Here is a 26,873-nt window from a genome sequence, read left to right on the forward strand (position 1 = left end):
TAGCAAACTTGTTTGTCTTCTGTGTGTTTTTGATCATTTTTTATTGGTTTATTTAGAATTTGCCGTCTTTTACATTATGAAAGGATGCTAATGCAGGGGGAGCAACAATGAACCATCTTTATACCAGCAAATAACAGCCACACTTCATATGCAAGCTTGATCCTTGGTGAGGTGGTTGACCTGTAAATATATTTTTTATTGATATTATAATTTTTTTTAAAAAGTTGCCCATTTGGGTCAAGCTTTTGACCCAGGTACATGAGAACCTACACAGACGGCCGTGTTTGATCTGAAAAATGTAGATGGCTTCTAACAAAGATCCAATCTCAGCTGAAAATGGCAGATTTTAAATCACAAGTTTGTTGTAATCCCTTCAGATTTATCTCAACATTAGCTTGCTTAAGTAAGCAGAAAACAAAATTAAAGAGAAGCTGAGCTTCATCAGATCAAGCAGCAATTAATTTCTAAAGCAGCAGTGGGCTTTTACCTCTCATCACATTACATACAATTCTCATAAATAAGGACCCTGCAATTTTAAAGGATTTAAGCACATCCACTAAAGAAAAAGTCACTCACCTGGCTGCATTTTCCCATTTTAGATAGGAGCAATTTTGTTTAGTAGTGAATTGTTAATCGCATGGGTGCCAAACCCAATCACAGCTGAGGCTGGATTCTGAATTTAGGTCTAACCTGAAAGCCAAACAGGGTCAACAATTAACATGAACTGTCAACTTCATTTTCAAAGGTAATAAATAAAATGTGTGTGTGTGTAGCACTGATGATAAATAATTTTGAGGTTAAAAAAAGTCAAATGTAATGTTTTTAAATATCTCTAAATTGGCTTTTTTATGTCAATTGACACATTTCATTGGGAAAACAGAAAGGAAGTTACACCAAGTACAATGAAACAAAACATAGAATAGCACCCAGATCTCTTTATCAGTCCAGGCCTCATTTATTAAGCCATTACAGTCAAGAAATCTATAACAAAATAATGTTTTAAAAGGCAAGTATATGAAGTAGAACGTTGACATCATGAGTTTTAAATTCAGGAAACAAGATGAAATTTGAAGTCATAAGCTTAAATGTGCAAAATATGAGTGAAATCTTTGAATTTTGAGTCTTAAAGGTCAAAACATGGGATAAAATTGAAAATAATGAGTCAAAAAAGTCAAAATATGACTTAAAATTTAAAACTACAGATGAAATTTGCCTATAGCTACAATCTTGCCCTTTACATGTTTATTTTCAATTATGTGCATTGTCCCTTATAATAAAGACATCTCAGGAAAATTGTGAATCTCAAAGATCAAAATATGAGCTAAAATGTCAAAATTATTAATTGAAAAGGTCAATATAAAATAAGTTTAAATCATAATTGTGAAATACAAGATTGGAAATATGAAATGAAAACACAAATTAATTTCTTTTCCCACATTCCTGACTTTTTATATAATTTTTTCTTTGTTTTGTTTCCTTTTTCGAATTTTTATGACTTAAGGATATTTTAAACCAATCTTAAGTTTATGGTATTATACTGAAGGAAATCTGCAGACCTCAAAGCAGCTTTTCCTCAGTATAAGCCAGTTATAATAAAAATCATATGATCGTGAGGGTCAGGTATAACAGTAGCATGGGCTGGATTTGGCCCCTGGGCCTTGAGTTTGACACCCCTGGTTTACCACGTCTCTAATTTTTGATCCTCTGTGGTCGGTTATTAGGGAAATAGGTCAGTGTGTGGCTTATTTTAGTGGGCATCACATTTATCACTTAACATGTTACTCTTTAAGAGAAATAATAATAGTACATTCATTTGAGGTTATTGAAAAGTCTCTTTAAGGAGATGCCCATTAAATTTTGGCAGCATAGGAGAACTATAACATGTTTGTGAGCTGTTTTCAGATTGGCAGTGCAGTTTTTAGCTTATTCTCTGACATCAGCACACACGTTCTGTGAGTCACAGCCTCCATCCCGGCACTTGTGGAGGAACAGATGGCAGCTTCAGTGTGAATTCCACTGTACTGCAGGACCGCTTGCTGTGTGGAGTAATAAAGCGAGCAACCTGGCCGGTGCTGAACAGGCCGCTTACCTGTGGAGCTGCGTGGGATGAACAGGGGATGCTCTCACGAGCATGAGGGGGAAATCCTGACTTTGGGGTGTTCCTGAGAAGAATGTGGGCCAAAGGTAAACACGCACATTCTGGACATATGTTCAGCAGTTTGCTAGCCAACTGTAAGATGAGCATGCTCTCATTCAGTTTAAGCCATTATAGACCTTTTTCAATGTTTTAAATCTTTAAGGGTTTTAAAATTACAGAAAAAAGTTTTAACGTAGTACTTTTAACTGAGTGACTCTGACGTTCAAATTGGGAGAGTACATATGTAGAAACACTCTTTAAGGCTTTTATTTAACAGTGATGTCAGTATAAACTCATGGAGCATTATGGTGGATTATTGTGCAGGTCATGAATGTAAATGACATAATATGCTCAGTTATCTAACACAGGTCTGTACATACATGAGGAAATTTCAAAGGAAATTAAATGGTTAAATTTATAAAGTCATACCAATGATAATCAGCTTTGTAGAATAATGAATGCTACATGCAGATAGACATTTTATAATTTCATGTTTATGTGAAAAATCTAAAAGGTTTTGAAATACTTAATTATGGGTTTTCTCTGAATGTTTGCACGGTTGGGTTTGAGGTGAATCAGCTGTGCCGCTCGTCACCGGTTTGTGACGTCTCTCAGACTGACGCTGTAAAGTGAAGGGTTTTCTCATTTGGTCAACTATCATCCTCTGTCCTTGTGTTCTTTTTCAGATCTCTACCAATGACTCAACAAATGGAGCTGAGACGTGAGGAAATGACATGAGTGAGTGAAGTATGATGACAAATCAATAGAGAAAGACCCTGGGGGACTGGCCTCCTTGAAATGAACCGCCACCAGGTTCTGTTGGTCCTGGATCCTTATGCCGCTGCTTTGTTCATCAGTCCTGGTTTTTGGTGCTCTTTGGGCTTTTGCAACAAATGCTGGAGATTATGGGCATTTAAAATATTTATCACATTTTAATACAGCGAGAAATGCCTCTGATTTTCATTATCCGCATAAACAGTTCCCAGTGAACGATCCAGAAAAGTCCTGCTCTTAACTGGTTTGAGGTCAGACATGAGTAGCATCTGTCTTAAATTTTGGTGCATTTGAATTTTACTTTATTTTAGTGTTGAACTCATCTTTTGGGAGGGAGTGGATCAGATCTTGATATGCCACGGTGGTCTCAAAATCTTTACCCCACGTGAAACTTTAGTGAACATGTATGACCAATCTCTTTGGAAGGTTTTCATTTATTTGATTAAAAGCATGTCTAGGTTGCAGCTCCCACCGTTAAAAAACAAACATCACCTCAGTATCAGTTTAGCGTTGGCTCAGTTGGTAGAGCAGGTGGCCATATACCAAAGTTAGAGTCCTTATTGCATCGGTTGTGGGATGCTCGTGCATGTCTTCCCCCAATCTCCCCATATTTCCTGTCTCTCTGTCCTATCAAAATAAATGTAAGAAACAAAAAACCCCCTATCCTGAAGAAGATCTAAACACTGGTTTAATAAACTTTTTTATGGTATTGAGTGATAGCATGATCAGGTCTAGGTCAGTCTTGGTTACTTAGACCTACATTCATGCTTGTCTACATTTTAATGCAGCCTGTGCACAGAGCAAATGTTACTATCGAGCATGATGCTGTCTCCTAATATGGTGGCTTATTATGTAACTACCGGCAACAAGCACGAGATGAAAGCCACAAATAAAGGCAGTGTGCTGCAAGGCTGCAGTGATGTATGTGCCAACAACACACAGGTATGACCATTATGAACATCAGCTGTCCCACTATGGACTGTTTAGGAGAAACAGTTGTTTAATTTCAAGCTCAGAGTGTAAACTCAGCCTTCAACTGCTGGGGAAATATTGAGCTGTGGTGTTGTGTTTGTGCTACATGCTTCAGTTTATTCCCGTATACATGGCTTAATCCACATCACTTACAGAAACTGCTACAGTGGAGTAAATCATCATCTGTGAGTTTAAAAGCTACCTAGAAAGGCCAACACAAAACTTTACCTGTTCATCTCTCATTTGTGTCAACCTCCTATCAGCCAATCACATGGCAGTAATCAATGCATTTGATCGGGAGAAACTCTTGTTATTCTGTTTCTTTTTTTTTTCTTCTTTTTTAATTTTTGACAAAAATGGATAAAACTGAAAAATGAACTGTTTTTGCCATTTTTAATTTTTGAAAAAAATAAAATAAAAACAAGCATTTTCTCAGTTTTTCAATTCTGGTCACAAAAATGGAAAAACAAAGAACAAAATTTCAAAAAGGGGGGCAATGTTTGTTTTGTCAATTCTGTTATTCTGTTTTCTTGTTTTAATGAAGTACTTGAGGAAAAGGAAATGTTGTGACCCAAAGAGAAAGGTTAAACATTTCAAAATAAAAGCCCTCATGTCAACATTTAAGCCTATACAGCCATCCACTGTGTTTTACAGTATAATGATAGGACTATTTGCTGCACACAGTGTATTCAAAATAATGTCAGTGGTAAAAGTACTGGTAATTTCATGGACTATATTAATATTAGGAGGAAAACAAATTAATATGAATAAATACGCCTGGACTGCTTGAGGTATTTATCCATGAACACAGCAGGAGTCGGATTTTCAATTTATGATTGTAGGAAGGTTTATTCACAAGTGTGTGTGTACACAATAAATAAGGGAATAGATAAACAAATGGATGATTAGAGCAAAAAAACAAACAAACAAAAAAAACAGTCTAATAGGTAACTGTTGGCTTGGAGGGCTTAAATTCTGTCATGAGTGACTTAAAAGATACTTGAACTATGCTTTAAGGTCCAAACAGAAGACACGTCTGATTGGATTGTTACTGATTTTTATCAACACTTTATTTATTTATTTATTTTACTGTTTTCTTTCTGTTTATTTTTTAACACACTGAGACACTAAACAGCAAATAGTATAGCTAAAAGGAGCTCAGCAATGATCTGAAATGACATGTGTCTCCCAACACAAACATAGACTATACTCAGATGGGCCACCCAGGTATTTTTATAACTTTTGTGTGTATTTCATATTTTATTAAATCCATAAAGAGTCAATATCCATGCATCCCTCCATTTTCTTTCCACATTGTCAATGTACATTAGCAAACAGTAGAAGAAAACATGATGCAAACAATGCAAACATTTAAGATGAGTTCAAATGCTGCAAAAAGGAAAACTATGTTTTGTCCCATTTGAGCAGTTTTTCTATGTGGATAACTGAAACCAGTTCATGCACCCAGTTCCTGAAGCATGGTGAAGTCTTTGTCTTCCAGTTTTTTAAAAATCAGTTTTTATGATCATTAACAGAGCAGTTTGAATGTGTGCGAGGAGCACCGAGGAGTCCTCTGAGGCTCCAAAAGAGCAAAGTCTATGTCAGGAGAGAGATTCCTCTCATAAACACAGGAGAGAAAGACAAAAATTTTAGACCAGAACTGATGAGTAAAAGGACAGTCCCAAAGTAAATGCACTAATGTACCATCACTGGTTTTACATTTATCACACATCAGAGACACAGGGGGTAAAACTTTAAACTCTATCAACCCATGTCTGCCTAACAGCTGTGGATTCATACCTATGAAAAGTAAAGGTACTGTTTGAGCAGCAATGTCATGTCTGATGTTTTAACTGTTACCTGCAGCTGCTTGCTGCTGATGTTATCCTGAAATCCTGCACTGTAGGCTGATGGTTGCATAGCTACCTCATCAACATTACACACACACACCCACACACAAACACACACACAATTCACCAGCAATGATAATGGAATAACTAGTGAAACATTTAGAATGGATAGTGATGTTATTTGAGCTTCTTTTAACAAAGTGCTGCTGATGAATACGTCAAAGAGGCAGAAAAACAAAAAATAAACAGTGAAATGAGGCGGGGTGCCCCCTGTTTGTCATCCCTATCACCCACCATTCAGTAGGAAATACTGGCCACAGTACAAAATGACTGAAATGTTCATGCACCACTTAAAAAAATTAGAAAATAGAGTTAAAATTGATGTGACAGGTTTATTCTGCTGCAGTGCTGATGATTTGACTTTGATCGCACAATTGCTGATTTCAGGTTTTTATGCAAGGATGCAAAGTATTGTCACGATCTTAAGAGATGACAATCTTGCTTTATGAGATTAAAAACAACTTGTATGGATGAAATTAAACCAAGTGCATGCTGGCACCCTTATGTTACATGAAAGGCTGTAGATCTGTGTAATGGTGCCATCTTGTGGCCTATAACTGTAACAACCAACAGTATCAAATGGCATGAACTCACAATGCTGTTTTCTATTCACATACACATGTACATCACTTTTCTCCCCATTTTTGCTTCTCAAGTGATTCTTTTACTGGCGTAATCGTATATTTTGTTGTTGCAGAAACTATCAAGGGTTACTCATGGACCAGCCAATTAATCTCAGACTCAAAATATCTAGTTTTAGAGAAGCCTTACTTTATCCACATTTAGTCAGACTTTGCCTTTAATGACCAGTGTTTGGTTCACTCCGGCTGTGGTATATAAAGCTTGTCATGCTCGGTTTGTTTTGGGTGTTCAGATAGCTGATATCATGTTAAAAACATGCCAAGCAGCTGCACTGACTAATGCAGATGGCAGAACTGCTTCCTGTGAGCCAAACACTGCAGCCTGCCAAAAGTTCTCTGGAATCTGGCCTCACTAATCAGTGGAAACTTTTCGGTGAAAGGTCAAAGCTGTAGGGGATGTAAGAGAGCTGGTGACAGAGCAACAATGGAGTTAACACTGCTCTCTTTAGTCTTCTCTCAAAAAACCAAAGCAGAGTAAAGTCATGTCATGTTTGTCTTAACAGAAAGTTCATGGTGGTAACAAAAGACTTTTCTTATTTCTAAAGCATCATTAAATCCCCTCATGATTGTGAAATAAAGATCTGCCTTTAGAAGATAGTGCACTGAAAAATAACAGAACATACTTCACAGAAATGTTGTAGAAGCCCTACAAGAACATGCATGCATTCACTTATGTACTCTATTTCCTGTGATGACACTTCAACTTTAGTTGTTTTTTAGAGATCTTAATGCTTCATAAAGGTGAAACCAGATTGGTTATCCTAAGATAATCAGCTAAATAAGTCTAGATCTTGAGCTATTAACTAAAATGTATTTGTTACCATGGCAACAATGGACTTATATAAAATAAACTTAGCACAAAAAGTAGAGAAATGTGTGTACGGTGGATTTCATTGTTGTAACAATGCTTCTCGGCAATAAATCTTATATCGTTGGTGGCCTGTTTATAAGCCTTTTAATGGTGGCATATTTGTAAAGAACAGGCATTTGTAGGATGAGCAGCAGAGCTGAGTATGTGCATTGTGCCCATAAAAAAAGCCAAATCTTCTCTGCCAATGCCAAACAGCCTTTTTTTTTCAGGTGCCTGATTGTCATCACTGGACTGAGATGTGATTCTGCAGCCAGTGGTAATCCCATATCTCCACAGTCCAGGACTGAGCTCTATCCTCCAACATGGCAACGCTCAACAGGACAGAGCAGGGTTTATCAGAGACTACCTCCAGAATTTGGGGGTGGAGAGGATGGAATGGCCTGCCAGCAGTCCTGACCTCAACCTGACCACTTGTGGGATCAGCTTGGGCGTGCTGTTCGTGCCAGAGTGACCAACACAACTACATTGACTGATTTGAGACAAATACTGGTTGAAGAATGGGATGCCATCCCACAGCAGCATGACCATGAATTCTTTCTAGTTGTTTTAGTGAGATCTTGATTAAGTGTGAGTCTATCTCAAGATAACAGTTTTCCTATAGCTCAACTTAATCTCTCAAGACCTCAGGAAAAGGACTGAAATTAAGTTTCCATTAAGGCTAAAAACAGCATTTAAAAAAAAAAATTCTCAAAAGAACAAAATCAGTGTAACTTAACCCTGCTCAACCAAAGAGCCAAACTGTAAAAAAAAAATACCCTTGCAAGAGCCACAGTCTAAGTGTTAGAAAGTGGAAAATGGTCAAAATGGCAAAAAAAAAAGTGGCAAAATGGGCAAAATAGGCATAGTATGGCAAAAACTGGGTGAAAAGTGGCAAAAAGGGGCAGACAGTGACAAAAATGGGTGAAAAGTGACAAAAAACGATTTACAGATAAAAATGGTCAAAAAGTGGAAAATACATAACAAAAAATTGAGTGAAAAGTGACTAAAATGGGCAAAAAGCAGCAAAGAGTGGCAAAACCAGGCAAACATGGGGATAAATGTAGCATTCAATGGCAAAGGCAGCTTAAATGGACGAAAATAGCCCCCCCCCCCAAAAAAAAAAAAACCCAAAAAAAACCAGGGAAATAATTGTAAATAGCACAAAGCTTGATAAAAGTGGCAAAAATTGAATAAAAATGGAAAAAAATTAATAAAAAATATATAAATAAAGGTTGATAATTAAGTATGAAGATTAAAGCCTACTGTATACGGGGGGCGGGCGAACTGATTAATGTGACTTGCAGTGGATTATTCCTGAGGTCAAAGTTTCCCTTTTTTAAGGTTTTCTGGGGGAATATTTCAAATTAAGACATAAAGGAGGCACAAATCATCACAAAAGAGCCACCTGTTGAGTATCACTGAACCAGATTAACAGGCTGTAATCTTTGAAAAAAAAACAAACAAAAAACAAAAAAACACTGCCTTGTTCTCGCAGAGAAAAGGATTTTAATGCATGCCCTCTTCAGGCTTCCAAAGCAGCATTCTCCTCCCATAATTTGCTTGTTTACGTGTGTCAGAGCTCCCCCATGTGGACGTTCAGGTGAAATGCAGCATGCTGTCCTCACACTCTCTTGGCACAGTCACCTTGTAGCTGTGGCAGGACATTTTGTAATTTTCTCCACTGTTATTGTCCCAGTACTTAAATCCTTTTACATTGTAGCAGACTGCAAATTCTAAAACAGCCCCTGGCTGCAAAAGGAAGGGTGGCACAGGAAGACAAAATCTGAAGATATCCGTCTCTGTGTTGCAATCCCCACCCACATGGTTCCCCCCTGACAGCCATGATGCTGTTGCTTCTGTTTGGGTTCTCCAGTTGGTGAAAGAATAGTGCACTGTGACCTTTTTCTCATATGCTAAATTCAGTACTCGTATTGTGCCCGTTATCCCCTGCTCTGAGCACAGAACCTGCTCCAGGCACACGCTCTGAGTGCAGAGTTTCCTCACAAAGTCAGGATGGTTTCTCAAGTCCTCAGGAAAACAAGGTTTGAAGTAAGGCAGGGACAACTCCAGAGACTTCCCAAAAGTAAGCTCTGAGCTCATCAGCAGTCTAAACATAACATGTTGGGGTATCAGCGGGTGTTCTTGAGTTTTAAAGACCTTGACTTCCTCTAAATCAAGTCCCAGTGAGTCCACGAAACGGACCTGCTGGATCCTGAGCTCCTTTTTCTTCCCTGTAGACAGAGGAAGAGACTGAGCTCGTCTCCTCATGACCGTCTTTGTTGGAGGATCAATGGTGAGGCTGTGCTTTGGACTGAGCTGCTGAGTTGAAGGAGGTCTTGGACCTGGGGGGCGAATCCGCACTGGAGCTTTGGGAGGTTGAGGCTTTGGATCATAGAGGTCCCGAAGACGAATGGTGGTGATTTTAGTTGTGGAGCCACTGATGATCTGAGGCTGGGACCCACTCTTTTCACCTGGCTGCTTTTTCTCACAAACCCAGGCCATGTTCCTCACATTTAACACACCTTAAGAAACAAATTAACCAATGCATGAACCAACCTTTATCAAACTGACCATGCAAAAATGCTCTGTAACAACCCCATTTAAGACTATTTAAATGTAAACAATGCTCCATGCATGTGTGTTAAGAAACCAAACCTTTACAGCAGACTTCTTGTGCTCCTCTCTTGCACTGACCTTGTTTAATGTCTGGAAGCAAACTAGCTACAACTGTGAGCAGATGACAGAAGAGTGTCTGCCTCTGCCAGAAATGTCTCTAATACTCAGCTGGAAACCAAACACAGCATGCTGACTGATTATAAGGAGTTAATGCCAACAACAGACCCAGTAAGAAGCCTTAATAAACAAGTAGCTGCATAAAGCTACCGGTAATTGCAGCACACTGCAAAACATAATCCAGAGAACAAACTGTCATCTATGTCTCTGAATCTGCATGCCCAGCCCCTGGCATATAACATGAGACCTTAGCCACAGATGGGAGGTGTAGAGTGAATATTTATAGCAGTAATAGTCGTGTCCTTGTCTATGTAGAATGCCTTTCTTGCTTCTTGATAGTCACAGACATAAAATACAACTTTGAACTCTTGGGGTGAAGCCCAGTGTCACACTATATATAGACAGGGTTAAAATAGAACATTCATATGTAAAAAAAAAAAAAAATAGACACAAATTTCAAATTTAAAACAGCTGAAGCTTGACCAGCTTTTGATTAAATATAAGTGTTTTGTAGGCCAGTTTGCCAGTTTTGCATTCTATATGCACACTGCTGTGAAAAAAAAAATTATCCTTCTCCTTAATTGAATTGAATTGGATTTTTTTTTTTTTCACAGTTGTCCCACTTAGATGTTTCTGTTTAATTTACCATGCCCAGGCCTGGTCACTGTCAGACCTGTTGCATCAAGAAATCCCTTAAATAGAACCTGTCTGACAAAGGGACTTAAGCTAAAAGATCTCAAAAAGCAACACATCATGCCACTATCTAAATAAATTTAAGAACAGATGAGGAACAAAGTCATCGTCATCTATCAAAACCATTTCTAAGGCGTGGGACTCAAATTAGCCACAGTGAGAGCCATTATCCACAAACATAAAAAACTTGGTATGGTGGTGAATCTTCCCACCAGTGAAACTTGAACTTTTAAAGCAAAAATCATATTAAGTTCTGGGTTTTTGACCACTGGTGAGATAAAGGTTGTTATTTTTAATACAAAGCACTTCCATATTCGCTAAACAGATAATTGTGAGAAAATGCACATTGCTACTCTATTTTTTTTTCTTTTTTTTTTACAGATGGGAAAGTATGTCCAAACAGAAAAAAAATTATGTAGTTTGTGGAGCAAAAACCTTTTTTTTTAAACAGTGGAAACAGAAAACCACCACATGAACATGCTAGTAGATTTTAGAGGTCTCACTTCACTCAGGCTGAAGGGAAGTGCAAAAATGCATTGGATCTGTAGAGAGGAGGGCGCCATCATGTGGATGTAGATGTGAACCTGCTGTGATTGTCACTGCAGGAGGACAAAATCTCCACTGAGCCTTTGAATAAAGAGAGATTCAAATAATATAACCCCATGTTATTTGGATCACAAGAGTCAAAACCTGGAACTTTGAGGTCTTAAAGGGAAAGATAGTCAAGAAGAAACTCTCAGACAAGACACTGGTTGATAAAAGCGTACACTCTCAGAAAGGATGTGTTAAAAATGGCACAAAAAATGTGTTGTGACATGCATAACATATTTTGTGTTGATTTCAACACAAATTATTATTATTTATTTATTTGACTTTTAGCATACAGGTAAAAAAAAAAAGCATTTTAGGATGATAAAAAAAAATTAACACATTATGTGGTATTTTTAACATATCTTTCTTTAACACATACTGGGTGTTAAATGTGCAAACACAGTGAATGTGTTAAAAGTAACACAAAATGTGTTGTCCTTAACTAGACACACCAGTGTGTTAAGAATGAACACATTATGTGTTATTTTTAACACATCTGTTTTGAGAGTGTTAATATAGAAAAAGCAGGAGAGAGCCAATTCCAACACGAACAAATGAAAAAACATCATTTTTACTCATGTTTATGTACCATATTTTCTCTTTTAGCTTTGTATGATATATTGTGAAGCAGACAAGAATCAAAGAGTTTGTTTGTAATCGTTTATTTATAATATAAATTCACACATTGAATCATCAGTCTGTTAAATGTCTTTGATTCAGTGAACAGATCGACTTCACCCACACAATCAACTTGTTTTAACAGTATCTCAGCTGTGTTTAAAATGCCAATACTGGTTTCATTTAAGATAACTCAGTTTCAAAATACCTCATAGAACAAGTTTCTTATCATTTTGAATATTAATATTTTCTCTATTGACATTTTCAGGGTAATGATAATGGATGTTTTCTACATACATACAATGTGGCAAAAAATTATATTAAAGGTGAAGTATCACAGTCATTTTATACCTTTAACACAGTCTGCTATGGACTAAACATTTGTGCTAAGGTCAATCAGGTCTGATCTGGAGTGTACCAACACAAGTACTGCTGCATTCTTTAATAGCAGAAAGCTACAGGTGTATGGGGTTCCAGGAAAGGACCTGGAAAAGACCCATCATGATGACACGAGGAGCACAGATTCTACTGGACTGTCAGATTCTGTTTTCAGGTACTTTTCAGGTGCTTTCTCTCTTAATAATAAGAAAAATGTAAAAATAGAAGAGAAATAATGGGGTCACATTGGAGCCAATCCAAGTAGTCACTGGGTGAGAGACAGAGCTCACCCTGTGAAAAAAAAAATGGCTTCAGCAGTAGTATACGAGTAGACGCAGGTACACAGAGTACTCCAACTCATGTTTCTGTCTACATAGAGAATACAAGCTCCTAAATGTCCTATTCTAGGATGTCAAAGGCATTACAGGGCCCTGCACACAGAAAACCTTTCGTCCCCCAGGCTGTCTCTCTTATGAACACTTAACAGTCACAGAATTACTCTGGTGACAATAATACACATTTTCAATATACATTCAGAGCAGAGAAACTATATTTTTATGCAGAGAAACATCAAATCAGGAAAGCAAAAGTCATCATGACAACTGAACAGGATATTTACAAAGAGGAAGGAGTGTTACTTAACTAAGTTTACAGATTAAATGAGAAGATGCCAAAGTATCACCCACAGGTTTGATTGACAGGTGGGAAAAGAAGCAGCTCTTAGCAACAAACATGGGAAAGGAACAGGTGTTAGTGAAGTTAACTTACTGTCTCTAAAATACCTTCTGTCTATTTCAGCTGACAGAACTGAGCAGTGTCATCAGAAGGCCAGTTATTTAACCAAAGCCCAGCATAGAGCGGCTGGTTGAACGTGGTCTGGAATCTGTGGATGAGAGTCATGGTTGAGGAGATGCCGTAGAAAGACAGAACACCAGCACTGTGGTCCAGGTACACCCCTATTCTGGAGCACAGAGGATACACAGACACTGGGGTTTTCACTTTATTATACCAAAAGTTGGTATTGTTGTTGTAACAATCTAGCGCCCAGGATGTGTCATTTTGTCCAAATCCACATTTATTCCAGCTTCCTGTTCTGCTGATATTCTTGTATGCGACTGCTACACAAACTCCACGTCCTCTCCAGGTCACCTCCCAGTAACACCGTCCAGTCAGACCCTCTCTACTCAAAGCCTGCCAGCAGTCAGTGAATCTGTCCTGGTGACTTGGATAAGACAGCCGTTGCTTTGTTAATGTTGCTCTTCTATTCCCCTCAGATAAAAGCAGCTGTACATTTGCTGTGTTTGGATCCAGTGTGATGTCACATGCATATTTTAAGAACTCAGCTCTGGTTTGAGGCTCTGGTAGTGATACTAAAACATCAGCTTTAGTCACTTTTTGTGAGATGTTTGTCCTTTTCTCACTCAGAAGAGCCTGGAGTTTATCTCTGACTTCTGAAACTGCTGCTAGAATATCCTTGAAGTCCTTCACAGGATGGGCATTGATGCTGGACGAGTTGGTTGATTCACTCGGTCGTGACAGTGAGGTGTAGTTGTGTAGAAACTGGGTGTGATCCTCCGTGCGTGAGAGTTTCTCAAGCTCAGCATCTTTCCTCTTCAGCTCAGTGATCTCCTGCTCCACCGTCTCCTGAAGCTTTTTGACTCGAATCACCTCCATCCCCTGCTGGGATCTGACTTGCTGCTTGACCTTAGAGCTTCTTTTCTCTATGAGATTGATCAGCTCAGTGAAGGTCTTCTCACTGTCCTCCACTGCTTCATCTGCAGAGCGATTGATTGCCTCCACTTCCTGTTGAAGCTGCTTCACATATTTCTCTCTGTCCTTGATTCTCTGCTGGAAGCTTTGCCGACTCACCTCCAGCTCCTTCTGCCTCTCGGACCTCTCTGCTGCAGCTGAGACCGTGTTGTGGCCTTTATGCTCATCCACAGAGCAGAGATAGCAGATAGACTGCTGATCAGTACGGCAGAACATCTTCATCACCTCATCATGACGAGAGCAGACGTTCTCCTGGAGCTTCTTGGAGGGCTCCACCAGCTTGTGTTTCTTGAATGGATCCAGATCAGAATGAAGTTGGAGATGTTTCTCGCAGTAAGAAGCTAGACAGACCAGGCAGGACCTGCAGGCCTTCAGCTTCCTCCCAGTGCAGACATCACAGGCCACATCTTCAGGTCCAGCGTAAAAATGATCAGGAGGAGCAGCTTGGAGTCCGCTCTTCTTCAGCTCCTCTACTAAAACTGCTAACATGGTGTTCTTTACCAGGATGGGCCTCGGTTTGATGGTCTCCCTACACTGAGGGCAGCTGTAGGTTCCCTTCTCATCCTCATTATCCCAGTGACTTTTGATACAGTTCATGCAGTAGTTATGCCCACAAGGAATAGTCACAGGATCCTTCAGTAAATCCAGACAGACCGGACAAGAGAAGGTTTCCCGATCCAGTTGAACTCCTTTCTGTGCCATTTCACCCGTCAGAGACAACCAGTCTGACACCGAGCCTGACAACTAGTCCTCTGAGTTTTTCTTCTTTAGAAATAAAACTGGTTTGACGTCTTATCTAGACAGCACCTGTCTGTGGAGTGAATGACACCACTTCTTGGTTACACCCATCTTTAGACCTGAAGGGGAGGGAGCAAGACCATATATGGTCATAGTGGAGCTGACTGTTTGAGAGCAGGAAGAAGAAGGAACGTTATCGAGCTGATTTATTACCAGAGGAGGAGCCGCGAGTATAGTGATGAACTCTGTACCCTCATTTATAATGAACCTCTCTTACACCTAGTCCATATGTGAATATACAGTAAATGTAGCTACAGTATAAGTTATAGAATACTTCTTTACTCTTCAGGTCTTTGGTGGTGGCTGCACACTTTTCTAACTCTTTCTTAGACTCTTAACTTGTACTGCTTGAAACAATTGACTTGAGTTACTGAAGTTGACTGTTAAAGGATACCCTAACAACTTACAGAATCTGATTATATATTTTCAAAAATGTATGACCTTAATTTAATCATTTAATAATAATAATAATGATAATAATAATAATAATAATAATAATAATAATAATAATAATAATAATAACTTTATTTGTATAAAACCTTTAAAACAGGTATGCAAAGTGCTTTGACAATAAGCAGAAACACAATTAAAACAAAGCATCATAACACAAGGAAAGAAAATAACAAGACAAAACTGCATCAACAGAAGAACCCAAGAAAAATAAAGCCAGCAATGTAACTCCAACATCATAATCATCCTAGTAGACCCATTACAGAGCCTGAAAACATGTCAAGTTAGAAATACATCATGAAACCTTGATATATAAAATTCCACAATAAAATCAAAGACAAAGAATAAGAAAAAAAAACTAAAAACCCAGAATAACCGAGACAAATCTAGGAAACACAGGAACCCAGCAACATAAAAAGAGACCCAAGGACCAGAAATGTAAGAGCATTAAAATAACAGGAAGAGACAATAAGGCATATGAATCAAAGCAGTAAGAGGCAGAATAAAAGCAATTAAAATGTGTGAAGATAAATGAGTCATAAAACAAAAATTAGAAAGCTAGTAGTGGTAAAATACTAGTCATGATAAAATCATAATAATATTAATCAGCTGTAAAGACACAGCAGCATAAAGAGGTAAAAAGAATAAAAGTGAAGGGAGGGGGTAAAAGCTCTGAAAATAACTGGGAGAAGAGAGGAGATGCAGTAGCAATAAGAAACAAGCAAGGTAAAACTACAAAACAGAGAGGAGCAGGCATAGAAAATTTAAGGCAAAATTTCAGGAAGCAGAGGAAAATTTAAAAGAGAAAACTGATAGAAAGAGAGAAAATGCAATAAAAGACATTAGATGACATCACATAAAAGCAAGTCTATAAAAATGAGTTTTAAGAAGTGATTTAAAAGACGTCACTGATTCTGCATGCCTTATCTCCTCGCGCAGGTCTTTCCAAAGTTGAGGCCCTCTGACAGAGAAGGCCCTGTCACCTTTAGTCCTAAGCCTCGACCTTGGAACGACCAGGAGGCCCTTACCCGAGGATCTAAGGCTGCGGCCTGGCTCATAAGGGGTTAAAAGTTCTGTTAAATAGATTGGAGCCAGGCCCTTCCGTGCTTTAAAAGTAATGAGTAAAATTTTAAAATCAATTCTGAAACTTACAAGGAGCCAGTGTGGGGATGCTAAAATAGGGCTGATTTAGAATATCATACTAGGCCAAACCTTAATTTCAACAAGGATCATCAAATATGATAACAACTGTGAATGCAAAAGAATGCAAATAATCAGTTCAGTTCAGTCAAAATGCACTATAAATGTAACTAAAAAACACTGAATGTTGAAAATTAAGAAAAGATATCCTTTTTACATTTTATTAAACACCATTTAAGATTTCTCTCATACAGTGCCTATAAAAAGTGTTTGCCCCTTTGATGTTTTTGATTTTATAAATCAATCACGATCAAAATAAAACCCAAAAAATTTGGCTTTTTTTTTTAAACAAACCAAAATATGTAATGTAAAATAAATTATAAGGTTGTCCTCCAGGATTTATTACATCCATTTTACCCTCTACCTTTTTAAGCCTTCCAGTGCTGACTGCTGTGAAGCATCCCCACAGCATGATGCTGCCATCACCATCGTGCTTCACAGTGGGAATGGTGCGTCTGTGGTGATGTGCAGTGTTTGGTGTCTACTGAACATAGTGTCTTGTCTGATGGCCAAATAACTTTCATCTACTTGACCATTATTAAACTTATATTATTCACACTATTGCACAAGTTACACAAAGTTTGTAAATCTGTTTTAAATCAGAATTCAAAATAAGATTTCTTAAGCTCAAATGTGCATTTCCTTGTGAAATATCCCTTTCATACTTACACGTTGAGTATATTCTGTTGATCTTGGCAGTGTTTTCCTTCCAGAGAGGCCATAACTTCTCTTCTTGTTTGGTAGTCATCCAAAAAGTGGATTAGTTCGGGTTAATCACAGGTAATGTACCTTATGCAACTCTTATCTTTCTGTTGGATTGGATGAGATTAGAAAACCTCTTGAACTCCCTTATGTAATGTAATAATATGTAACAGTGTAATGTAATGTAAAACTCCGTAGCATCTTTTAACTGCAAAAGCATCATAAAGTAGCTGATAACACTGCCATGGTAGTCTTATCTCTAATGACATAAACCCTCTTTAATATCAGTGTAGAAGAGAAGTTAGATGGGATGTTGGATACTGAGATCACAGAGGTCCTGACATGGGAGCTACATAAACTCCTTAGACCGAGATTTGTTTGGTATGAATTTAATTTTGTCTTACTATTTGGGATTGTTTGTTGTTGATGTTATCATAGAAAACAATAAATTCGGAAGGACAAATGATAAAACATCTTATCTCAGTGTTTGAACTTTGCTGTACAAAGTTTAAGCAAGATCTTTGAAAACCATGAATTCATTTTTTCATTGTAAAGGAGTGTTGTCTCTTTTAAATGCACATAAAAATTCTGCTTTTTATGAAGAAAAAAGTCTCAGACATGTACCATAAATGGCTGTGGTGCAGGGGTTAGTGCTGCTTTATCACAGCAACATGGTTCGCTTCCCAGACAGGGCCTTTCTTATCAAAAGACCTTTGTATAAACTATTTAATAACTGCTTTATCACATCTTTAATCAATATTTGCAAATCTAATTTTGGCAGCCTCAGAGCAGACAAGGCCTCACGCCACCCGCCAAGTTCTTTGGCGCACCCCAGGTTGGGAACCAATGATCTACAGAAACCCAAAGAGGACATAAATAAGTGTATTAATAATCCTGTGATGTCTTCTTAAGACAGCAGGTTTTATAAAGGGAATACTAAAAAAAAAAAGGTCAAGTCCGTCAATAATTATCACAGATAAAATAAAGTAGCCTTTGTAAATTTATGCAATCTCTATTTGGTTAAAAATGTGAGTTTTCCGAACACTTCCTGAAGTGACTGCATTGATCAGTTTATACGACACAGTTTGAAAGTTTAGAGTTGTACAGTGAGAGTTTGTCACATTAAAATATATTAGGTTCAACCAGTGTTAAAATCAAACAACATTAAGGAAGAAATCCTGGGTCATTGATTTTGTTTTAAAATGGGCTGCACAGATGGCCTAGTGGTTAAGGATGCGGCTGATGTACGCGGCCAGCCCAGGTGTCATGTTTGTCTTGTGACTTCTTTCCTGCACGTCTCTCTCCAGCTCTCTCTCATCTCTGTTTCTGACTCCATCCACTGTCTTACTCTCTTAATAAAGGCACAAAAAGCCCCAAAATATATCAAATTATATAAGTTTTATGAACAGATTTAACAACCCCAGACCGATCTTTTCACAGATTACTTAAGTAAAAAGAAGTAAATCAATCACTGAAATACTGAAAATAAGCTTGTCCAAAGCTTCGTATTCACAAAACATAATTATTAATTCACATTCATATTCATCATTCGCTGATAATGCCTTTAGGCTTCCCTTCATGTAGGCCTACTTAAAATCAGTCAGGTTGACATAAATGTCAGGAAAGCTGATTTTAGGCCACTTATCGATATCCACAGTCCAGGAACTAGTATGGAGCTCTTTTGAGTCCAGATACCCCTTATTTAAGTGGATATTTCTCTTTTACCATTTCACCCACTCCTCATCAGTGGTGGACAAAGCGCTCACCTTCTTGAGTCAAAGTATAGACACTCCTAGTCAAATTTCACTACAGTACAACTGAAAATAGGTTAGTGTATGTAGAGCTAAAGTACTGGAGAACTCTCTTTAACAAATACTTTAGTATTCAAATTTCACATTGCTTAAGTGCAGTTAAAGATCACAACACTGTACATTACAAGTCTAGGACTTGTACATGGGTAATGGGGACTCGACTTGGACTCAGGTAAGGAGGACTCGACCCGGATTTTTCTTTGGTGACTTGGACTCAACTCGGACTTGAACACAAGGGACTCAGGGCTCAACTAAAACATTGGGTCCTGGCAACCATCAAAGATTTTATTGACAGTGCATTTAACTACATGGAAATGAAGATAATTGCTTGATTTATTTGCTGTTTGCTTTTGATCAGAAATGATCAAATGGAAATTGGATGGATAGATATTTTTATATTTTATTTTAAGCTATGGTAAGAATAATTACATTTTATCCCATTGTTATTAAAGATAAGATAAACCTTTATTAATCCTCCACAGGGGTGAATTTGGTTATTGCAGCTGCTCAAAGCTGACGGAAAGTTATCAGCAAATATATAGTAAAAACAAAATATAAACTGTGTATGTTTGTAATACTTGCAGCATTTAAATATGAAATTAACACAAAAAACACCATAAAGTTAGGGAAAAATGAACTAACAATACTTCAATAAAAGAAGAAAAAAAGTAGTGATAAAATAGTCTCATTTACATTTACAAATATACACTTTCACTTGTGGAAGGATCAAAACCAGATATTAAGATAACCCACAGAGTGAATGGTATTGATTTGAAAGAGGGATTAAATATCCAGGTACTATTACACATCTAAAAATGCTAATAGTAGTATTACCAATAATTCAACATGTCGCTATGGGGCGAAGAAAGGTATACTTTTGGGTAGGTGGCTGTAACATCTGTAAGACCGTGGGAGAATGTACAAGTGTTCATTTTCATATTTTTACAATCAGACATAAAAGCATATTCATGTCTATGTAAGCTCAGATATATGAGGTGGAGTAAACATTTCATAGAGTGGTTTTGAATCAGGAAGGCAAACATGCACTATGTGGGTTGTGAGCCAGTTTCTAGTATCAACAAATTGTAAACATGAAGGAAACCCAAGATTATCAGCCAAGAAGTAAAACCATGTGCACAACTCCATGCACAGTTTAGAAATATATCACATAGAAAAAACAATATATATTGTTGCTTGTTGCAAGAAATTAATGAAGGGGACTGACTGTTTCGGTGTATGAAAAATACTTTTTTTCGCATGCTTTATTATCCCTTTCAACACATGCTGATTGAGCTGCATCACTGTCTCCCTACAGCCACAGTGATGTAAAATAGGTCCACCAATCCTCCTCATCTCATTTCACTTTAAAAACACTGAAAACTCAGTGGACAAGTCAAACGGTCATCTGCGCCCTGCTCTTTTTCATGAAAAGTTCATTTTTCTGTGATTTAGTACTGCTTGAATTAGTAATAATCTGCCATTACGATTATACTTAACCATATTGCAATTATGATATAATACAGGGGTGTCCATACATTTGCAGCTGAGGGTCACATACAGAAATATATAAGGAGGGCGGGGCCACTTTTCATTAAAGTTAAGTTTAATTTAAGTTTCGGGGGGACCTGGTTGGCTCTGGCTACCACTGGTTCCACCCCTGGTTTCTGTTGGTACTGGTATTTGCTACCACCATCAGGGTGTCATATACCAAGATGTTGTGATTATTTTGGTTGCCAATATTTTTTACCATTTACAGCATTGTCTCAACTTAGTCATGTAAAAAAAGCATCAATAAATTTTTCTGCTCAAAATATATTTTTTTTTTTTACAAAGTAAGCATGGCCAATTAAAATGGACTGCGGGCCACATTTGACCCCTGGGCCATAGTTTGGACACCCCTGATATAATACATAAATGGTATCATGAGTCTTACTTGATTAGTTATTTTGGAAAATGCAGAGAATATGTATAGTTTTGAGGCTCGTATTTCTCAACTGAAAATAAACAAATATTAAGCATTAAGCATCACAAAAAAATCCAAAACCCAAAGTTTTTACAGAATGGCATTCAAAATGATGAAGTACTAGAGAGGAGTGAGTGCTTTATGCTCTTTGCATGTCACCCATTTTTCAACATATTCAGAATTTAGCTCAGGTGTCTTCATTTCTTTTGATCTTTGCTGAGATGTTTCTACACCTCCACCTGTGGTAAAATAAACTGATTTGGAAAGGCACACATGTCTCTATAGAAGGCCTTGATTCTGACAACGCATATCAGAAAATAAACTGAGCCTGAGGTCAAAGAAGCTGCGTGCAGAGCTCATAGACAGGATAGTTGAAACGCACACATCTGGGGAAGGCTTGAAAAAAATTCTGCAGCATTGAAGGTTTGCTCTTGCACTGCAAAAACACAGAGGCTTTCTTCAAAAAATTTTGATAGTGTGCACATTTGAGCCAACATTGTTTTGTAGCCCATTTTACCAAAAACTTGCTAGATTCTGTAAAGAAACTGTACCTGTCAGTCTCAAATCACTGAAGGCTACTTCTACTACATACCTCATATGACTTGACTTCAAAAATGCTGAAATATCCCTTTAGATTGATGGACAAATGCAGAGAAGACCTGCATTTATCCTTAAAGGTGCAGTATGTAAAATTAAATATCAACAGGTTACTATCTCTCTATTTGTTAGCTTAAAGAAAGTAAGCTACAGATCTGGTCTTTCATTTTGTCTTCTGATAACAATGATAAGTTGTACCATTACCAGGATGTATTTAAATTTAGACAGTGATTTGAATATTTTAGCATAAAGAATTTACAGGGACATTTTAGTTACCTAGTTGCTGTGTCAGTAATTTAATTTTGAGATAATATGCTGTACTTCTCAAGACAGGAGTTTTCCTTTTTTAAATATATATATATATATATATATATTTAAAAAAGGAAAACTCCTGTATATATATATATATATATATTTTTTTTTTTTTTTTTATTTCAATTATGCCTCTCTTTCTGTTTGTACCACTTCTGACACTAGATGGCAGCAGAGCGCCTGTATTCTGCATTCACATCATTTTGTTAATGACTGAACAGCATGCTTTCTCTCCTTCAGTATTTCTCCTGTACTTCAGGTAAATATTATTTACTAAAGCTCCCATGGTTTGAATAAGCTCAATTAAGAAGTTTGTGTCATGTTTGAGTAGTGCATCACCATTTTACATAAAGTTTGATGTGTCAGGTAAAGCCCACGCAGCTCCGCCATATTGGAGATTATTGAATGCTGAGTAGGCAAAAGTTGCTAGCTCTTAAAGAGACTCCCATGTCTTTATAAATTTGCCGTTTAAGTTTAATGTTAATAACTTAAAAGAACAAGAAGTTTAGCAGAATTTGAACTGCTTTTTGTCAGACTATAAATTCTGTTGTCCTTGTAATATTTGACAGTTTCCTAACCTTTGAACAAAAAAAAAAAAAAAAAAAAAAAAATAGCTTAAATTGGGCTAATCAAATTGTTTGCCCATATTTTGCCCATATTTAGTGGCATAGTCAAATTTTATATTTTTTTCGTTTTTTTTCTCCTTTCTATTATTGGATGCTAGGAAGCTAATATTAATGCTCTCCGATTTGCAGACTGAATACTCATCCCTTCAAGAAATCTGTGTCGTTGGGACTGAGGGTTTGTGCTACCCTCTGTGCTGACACTTCACTGTGGTCTCTGCAGCAGCTGGTGGTGACACAGCTATGATTCTGAAGCAATAGGTGAGTTGCTGTTGTTGTTGAAAAAAGTGAGCATACTTGAATGGGCCCCTAGATTAGGGTGATCATATTTTCAATCCTCCTGTTAGGGACACTTAATTTTAACACAGAATCACATGAACTCATGGTATTTGATTTTTTTTATGCCAGCACACTTTTTAACAACATAGAAAATGCCTCAGCACATGAAATAACATTTTAAAACATCAACCAAAACTTTAAAAACGTTTTGATCACTTAACACCAGTAAAAACAGTACAAAAGGGTTGTATTGGACAGTTAGATAGGTGACCTGCACTGTGACATATTGTAAAGGCCAATCAGCTTTTAAATGTATTATTATTATTTATTATTATTATTATTATTATTATTAACCCTCTGGTATCCCTACAAATGCTGCCTCATTTTCCTCTTAGTATGCCTAAAATGCACAAACTAAAGCTTTTGATGAAAAAGAACACACACACACAAATTGATTTTTTCAAGATACTACACTGAAAATGAATAACTTATTTGTGGATGATTGCAGCCTGGAATATGTCATTGATTAGTGTTAATACTGATTATAATGCATGATTAGTTTTCTTGTGAGATCAAATATTCTAAAATACATTTATCACCCTTCTGTGCATAAATGCACACCTTTTTTTTTTTTTTTCTTTTTTTCCCAAGGTTTATTTTTGGGAATTTTATGCCTTTATTTGATAGAGGAGAGGACAGTGGATGGGGTTGGAGATGGGGAGGAGGCGTGCGGTGGGGGGCCTTGGGCTGGATTCGAGCCCAGGGCTGCCCGCATACATGGGGTGTGCGACTTATCCATTCTGCCACCTGCGCCCCATAAATGCACACCTTTAAATCATGTTATGAAATATCATACATTTCAAAATTATTTTACTGTTATTGAATTATATTTTTCTTGATAAAGGTCAGCCCTAATCATAAATGTCAAATACTCATTAATTTAAAATTTTTTAACCCTTTAAGTGCCATGTTTTATTGATTATGTCACTGCATTTTTAGATGCAAAATACACACACAAATTGATTTTTTTGAAGGTTAGTACATGGAAATTAGATTACTTGTTTTTGGATTATTGCAGCCTGGCATATGTGATTGATTAGTAGCAACATTGGTTAAAATGCATCATTAGTTTTTTGTGAGGTCACGTATTCTAAAATACTCACATTTATCACCCTTCTGTGCATAAATGAACACCACAAAATCAGGCTATGAAATATCCTTCATTTCAAAATGATTTTTCTGTTACTGAAATATATTTTCACAATTAAAATCAGCCCTGATCATAAATGTTAAATATTTATTCATTTAAAATTTTTTAACCCTTTAAATGCCATGTTTTAACCATGGTGTCACTGCTGTTTTAGATAGAAAATACACAGTTTCTTTTTCTTTTTCAGTGTACTACATGCAAAGCAAATTAATTCTTTTTTGATTGTTGCACCCTCTCATGATTAGTCGCAACATTGGTTAATATGCATTACTTGTCTGTGGAGTCGGTATCGGAGTCTGCAGTGATGGTGTCTGAGTCAGGGCGCTTTTGCACTAGGCCCAGTTATTTTGAAACGCACCTCGGCACGATTCCTCTCCCCCCACTCGCTTGCTTTCACACTTGCAATGTCGATCTGTGGCCGGGCCCACTTATGTATGTACTCAGTGTCATGCAGCAAAGACTGTTTCTGTTTTAACCCGGCAAAAACGTCCATCCTGCCACCATGGCTGATTTAAAATGAATTTTTAAGATGTCAGCAATGTTGCTCTTCCTATTTACACATCTATGTGTAGCTCAGAGGATTAAATGGGCTCACGCAGTGCTGATACAGTGGTCAATGAGGTGACAGGAGACTTTTATTGCCTTTCCATCTCATCTTGCTGACTCAGACTGGCGTTCAACCGGATGGTGAGTTTGTTGACTTGATTCTGAAGATTTCCTCCTTTTATTGAGAAAAAATGTGAACAAACTGCTGTGCCGTGGAAAGAAGTTTAGTTTTCGATGATGCCATATAGCCGATACCCCTCTCACTAGTGTGAAAGCCACCTCAGACTCCATCACGACATCCTCAGCTTGTTGGACCGCCTCTTGACTATATTCTCTCTCTGTCTCTTGGAATTCAAAGTTAGAAATGACCACTTCTCATCTCCTGTCCCTCTTCACACCCAGCTGCAGCTGCAGGTGTGTAAACAAAATTAGGGATTGTTTAGGTTCATCTCTCTTTCATGTGCTGGGGGATGTCCCCTGCTCAGGTACCTCAGAGCTGTGTACTGGTGTGTATGGTGCTCTTTACAAGTTTGTGGGATGTGTGTTTGTCAATAAAAATTTTCAGAGGGCTGTTGATGTTTGCACAAAAACTACAGCTAATTGGCTTTTTTAGGAATAAGGGCACAAGGTCATGTAATGTACACATGTTCACTTGCACATACATCACTCACATGCACAGACAGACTCACACACTGATCTGCACATAAACACAACCTCAGAGAGTTAGTGAGAAGGGGAGCAGAGGGCTGTATAACGCTGAAATCTGGTGGGAAAAAAACATGTATTTCCTGCCCCTGGCCATATATGGTAAAAGTGACATCACAGGTTAAAAAAAAAAAAAAGGTCCAGGTGCAAATTGAAAGCCCCAACTCACAAATTAAGTCCAGACACCAGAAAATGCATGATTTATGCCTTAATTGCTTTTTGATCAAAATAGTGGTTTGACTGGGTTTCAATGTGGGCTCTTTGCACACTAAGGACATTAACGCTGTAAAAGAGATTTACTTTATTTATGTTGGGCTGATGGTTGTGGCTGGGACAGAATTTTTAAAAATTGTGCAAAAATGAATAGAAAATACAGTACATGATAATATTAATTGTGCATTTTAGGCTAAAGGGGTACCAGAGAGTTAATAGTAATAATAATAATATTTTTTATAATTATAAAGATAATATTAAGAATTATTTTTATTGTAGTTTTTCAACAATGATAAAGCCTGAAAATGGGACTGTCTTGGGTAAATACATAGGGTCTCATGGTCACACTTATCTAGATTAGTGTAAATTGCCAATACTGCATCAGGAAAAGTGAGGTCAGAATGTTATATGAAACTAATTTTGTTTATGTAACATAGTACAAACTGTTTTAGTTGTCAAGTAATGATCCCATCTCTCATATTACCAGGGGGCCTTTGTGATATTATTACTGTAATTGTATATTCTAAAAGGAATGAAAGACCTCCACTTTGTTCAGAAGGCACAATAAAACTCACATATGATTAAAGAAATAAATCTTACATCAATAATTGCAGAATTCTCTGTATGAAAAAGAAGTAAAATCCTGAAAATTAAGGTTTTTTTCTGACATGATCCACATAATATTTTTCCTTCTCACATAAAACACTGGTTGATTGTGGGGTAAATGGGACAAGACAGGGCAGGTCTACAGACTCAAAGTTAAACAGTCTGATGTAGGTGGTTAGCACCAGTTTGGATTGAATGTGCTCAGAAAGTTGGCAGCTGTGAGCAGACATGAGTCTCAGCAGCAGCAGTTGTACTGTAAAGATGGGGGAGGAGAAAATCCATGTTTCCTCTAGAGAGTCATCCAGGGTGATCTTTCTCCAGGTGCTGCCTTCATACCTGCTGGCTGGATTGGGCATGGTGACGGCTGGCATGCTGCTGGACCAGGTACAGGTGAGTAACACCCACACTGTTGGTGAAACACTGCTTTTGACACCAGTATGGATAATCAGGAACCTGGACTGCTGTAGGGCAGATTTCATGTAAGCATTTCTTAAAAGATGGAAACATGGATATCAGTAAAAAAAAATTAAACCAGTAATTTCAGTACCTTTGGGATTGGTTCTGTGAGTTGGTTCCTGTTTGTATCTTTTCATGTCACTCTGAGGTGAATGCACTGAGCTTTGGCTCAGGATTTGGAGGTCACAATGACCTAGTAGGCCAGTGTGGCCTTGCCCATTGGGAACAAATTGGCACCTTGGCAAAGAACGTGGATTTTCAAGTTGAATTAAGTCTAGTATAGACTGATGCACAAACTGGGATTAAAGGTTGTATGCCCTTCAAAGACTTGGCCT

The 26,873-nt window shown here is 37.5% G+C and overlaps 2 protein-coding genes across 2 annotated transcripts; both read right to left on the reverse strand.

The window, feature by feature from the left end:
* Positions 1 to 8,699: 8,699 nt before the first annotated feature.
* Positions 8,700 to 10,141, reverse strand: ppp1r3db (protein phosphatase 1, regulatory subunit 3Db). Its single transcript, XM_041783768.1, has 2 exons — positions 9,940 to 10,141; positions 8,700 to 9,806 (listed from the first exon to the last, which is right to left on the reverse strand). Exon 2 carries the CDS (start codon positions 9,784 to 9,786, stop codon positions 8,881 to 8,883), a length of 906 nt encoding a protein of 301 aa, XP_041639702.1. The 5' UTR covers positions 9,787 to 9,806; positions 9,940 to 10,141; the 3' UTR covers positions 8,700 to 8,880.
* Positions 10,142 to 13,086: 2,945 nt separating this feature from the next.
* Positions 13,087 to 14,781, reverse strand: LOC121506852 (tripartite motif-containing protein 16-like). The gene has a single exon (XM_041782813.1). It carries the CDS (start codon positions 14,767 to 14,769, stop codon positions 13,087 to 13,089), a length of 1,683 nt encoding a protein of 560 aa, XP_041638747.1. The 5' UTR covers positions 14,770 to 14,781.
* Positions 14,782 to 26,873: the final 12,092 nt, after the last annotated feature.

Source organism: Cheilinus undulatus, linkage group 3 (assembly GCF_018320785.1).
Source record: "Cheilinus undulatus linkage group 3, ASM1832078v1, whole genome shotgun sequence".
In the NCBI taxonomy this organism is placed as follows: Eukaryota; Metazoa; Chordata; class Actinopteri; order Labriformes; family Labridae; genus Cheilinus; species Cheilinus undulatus.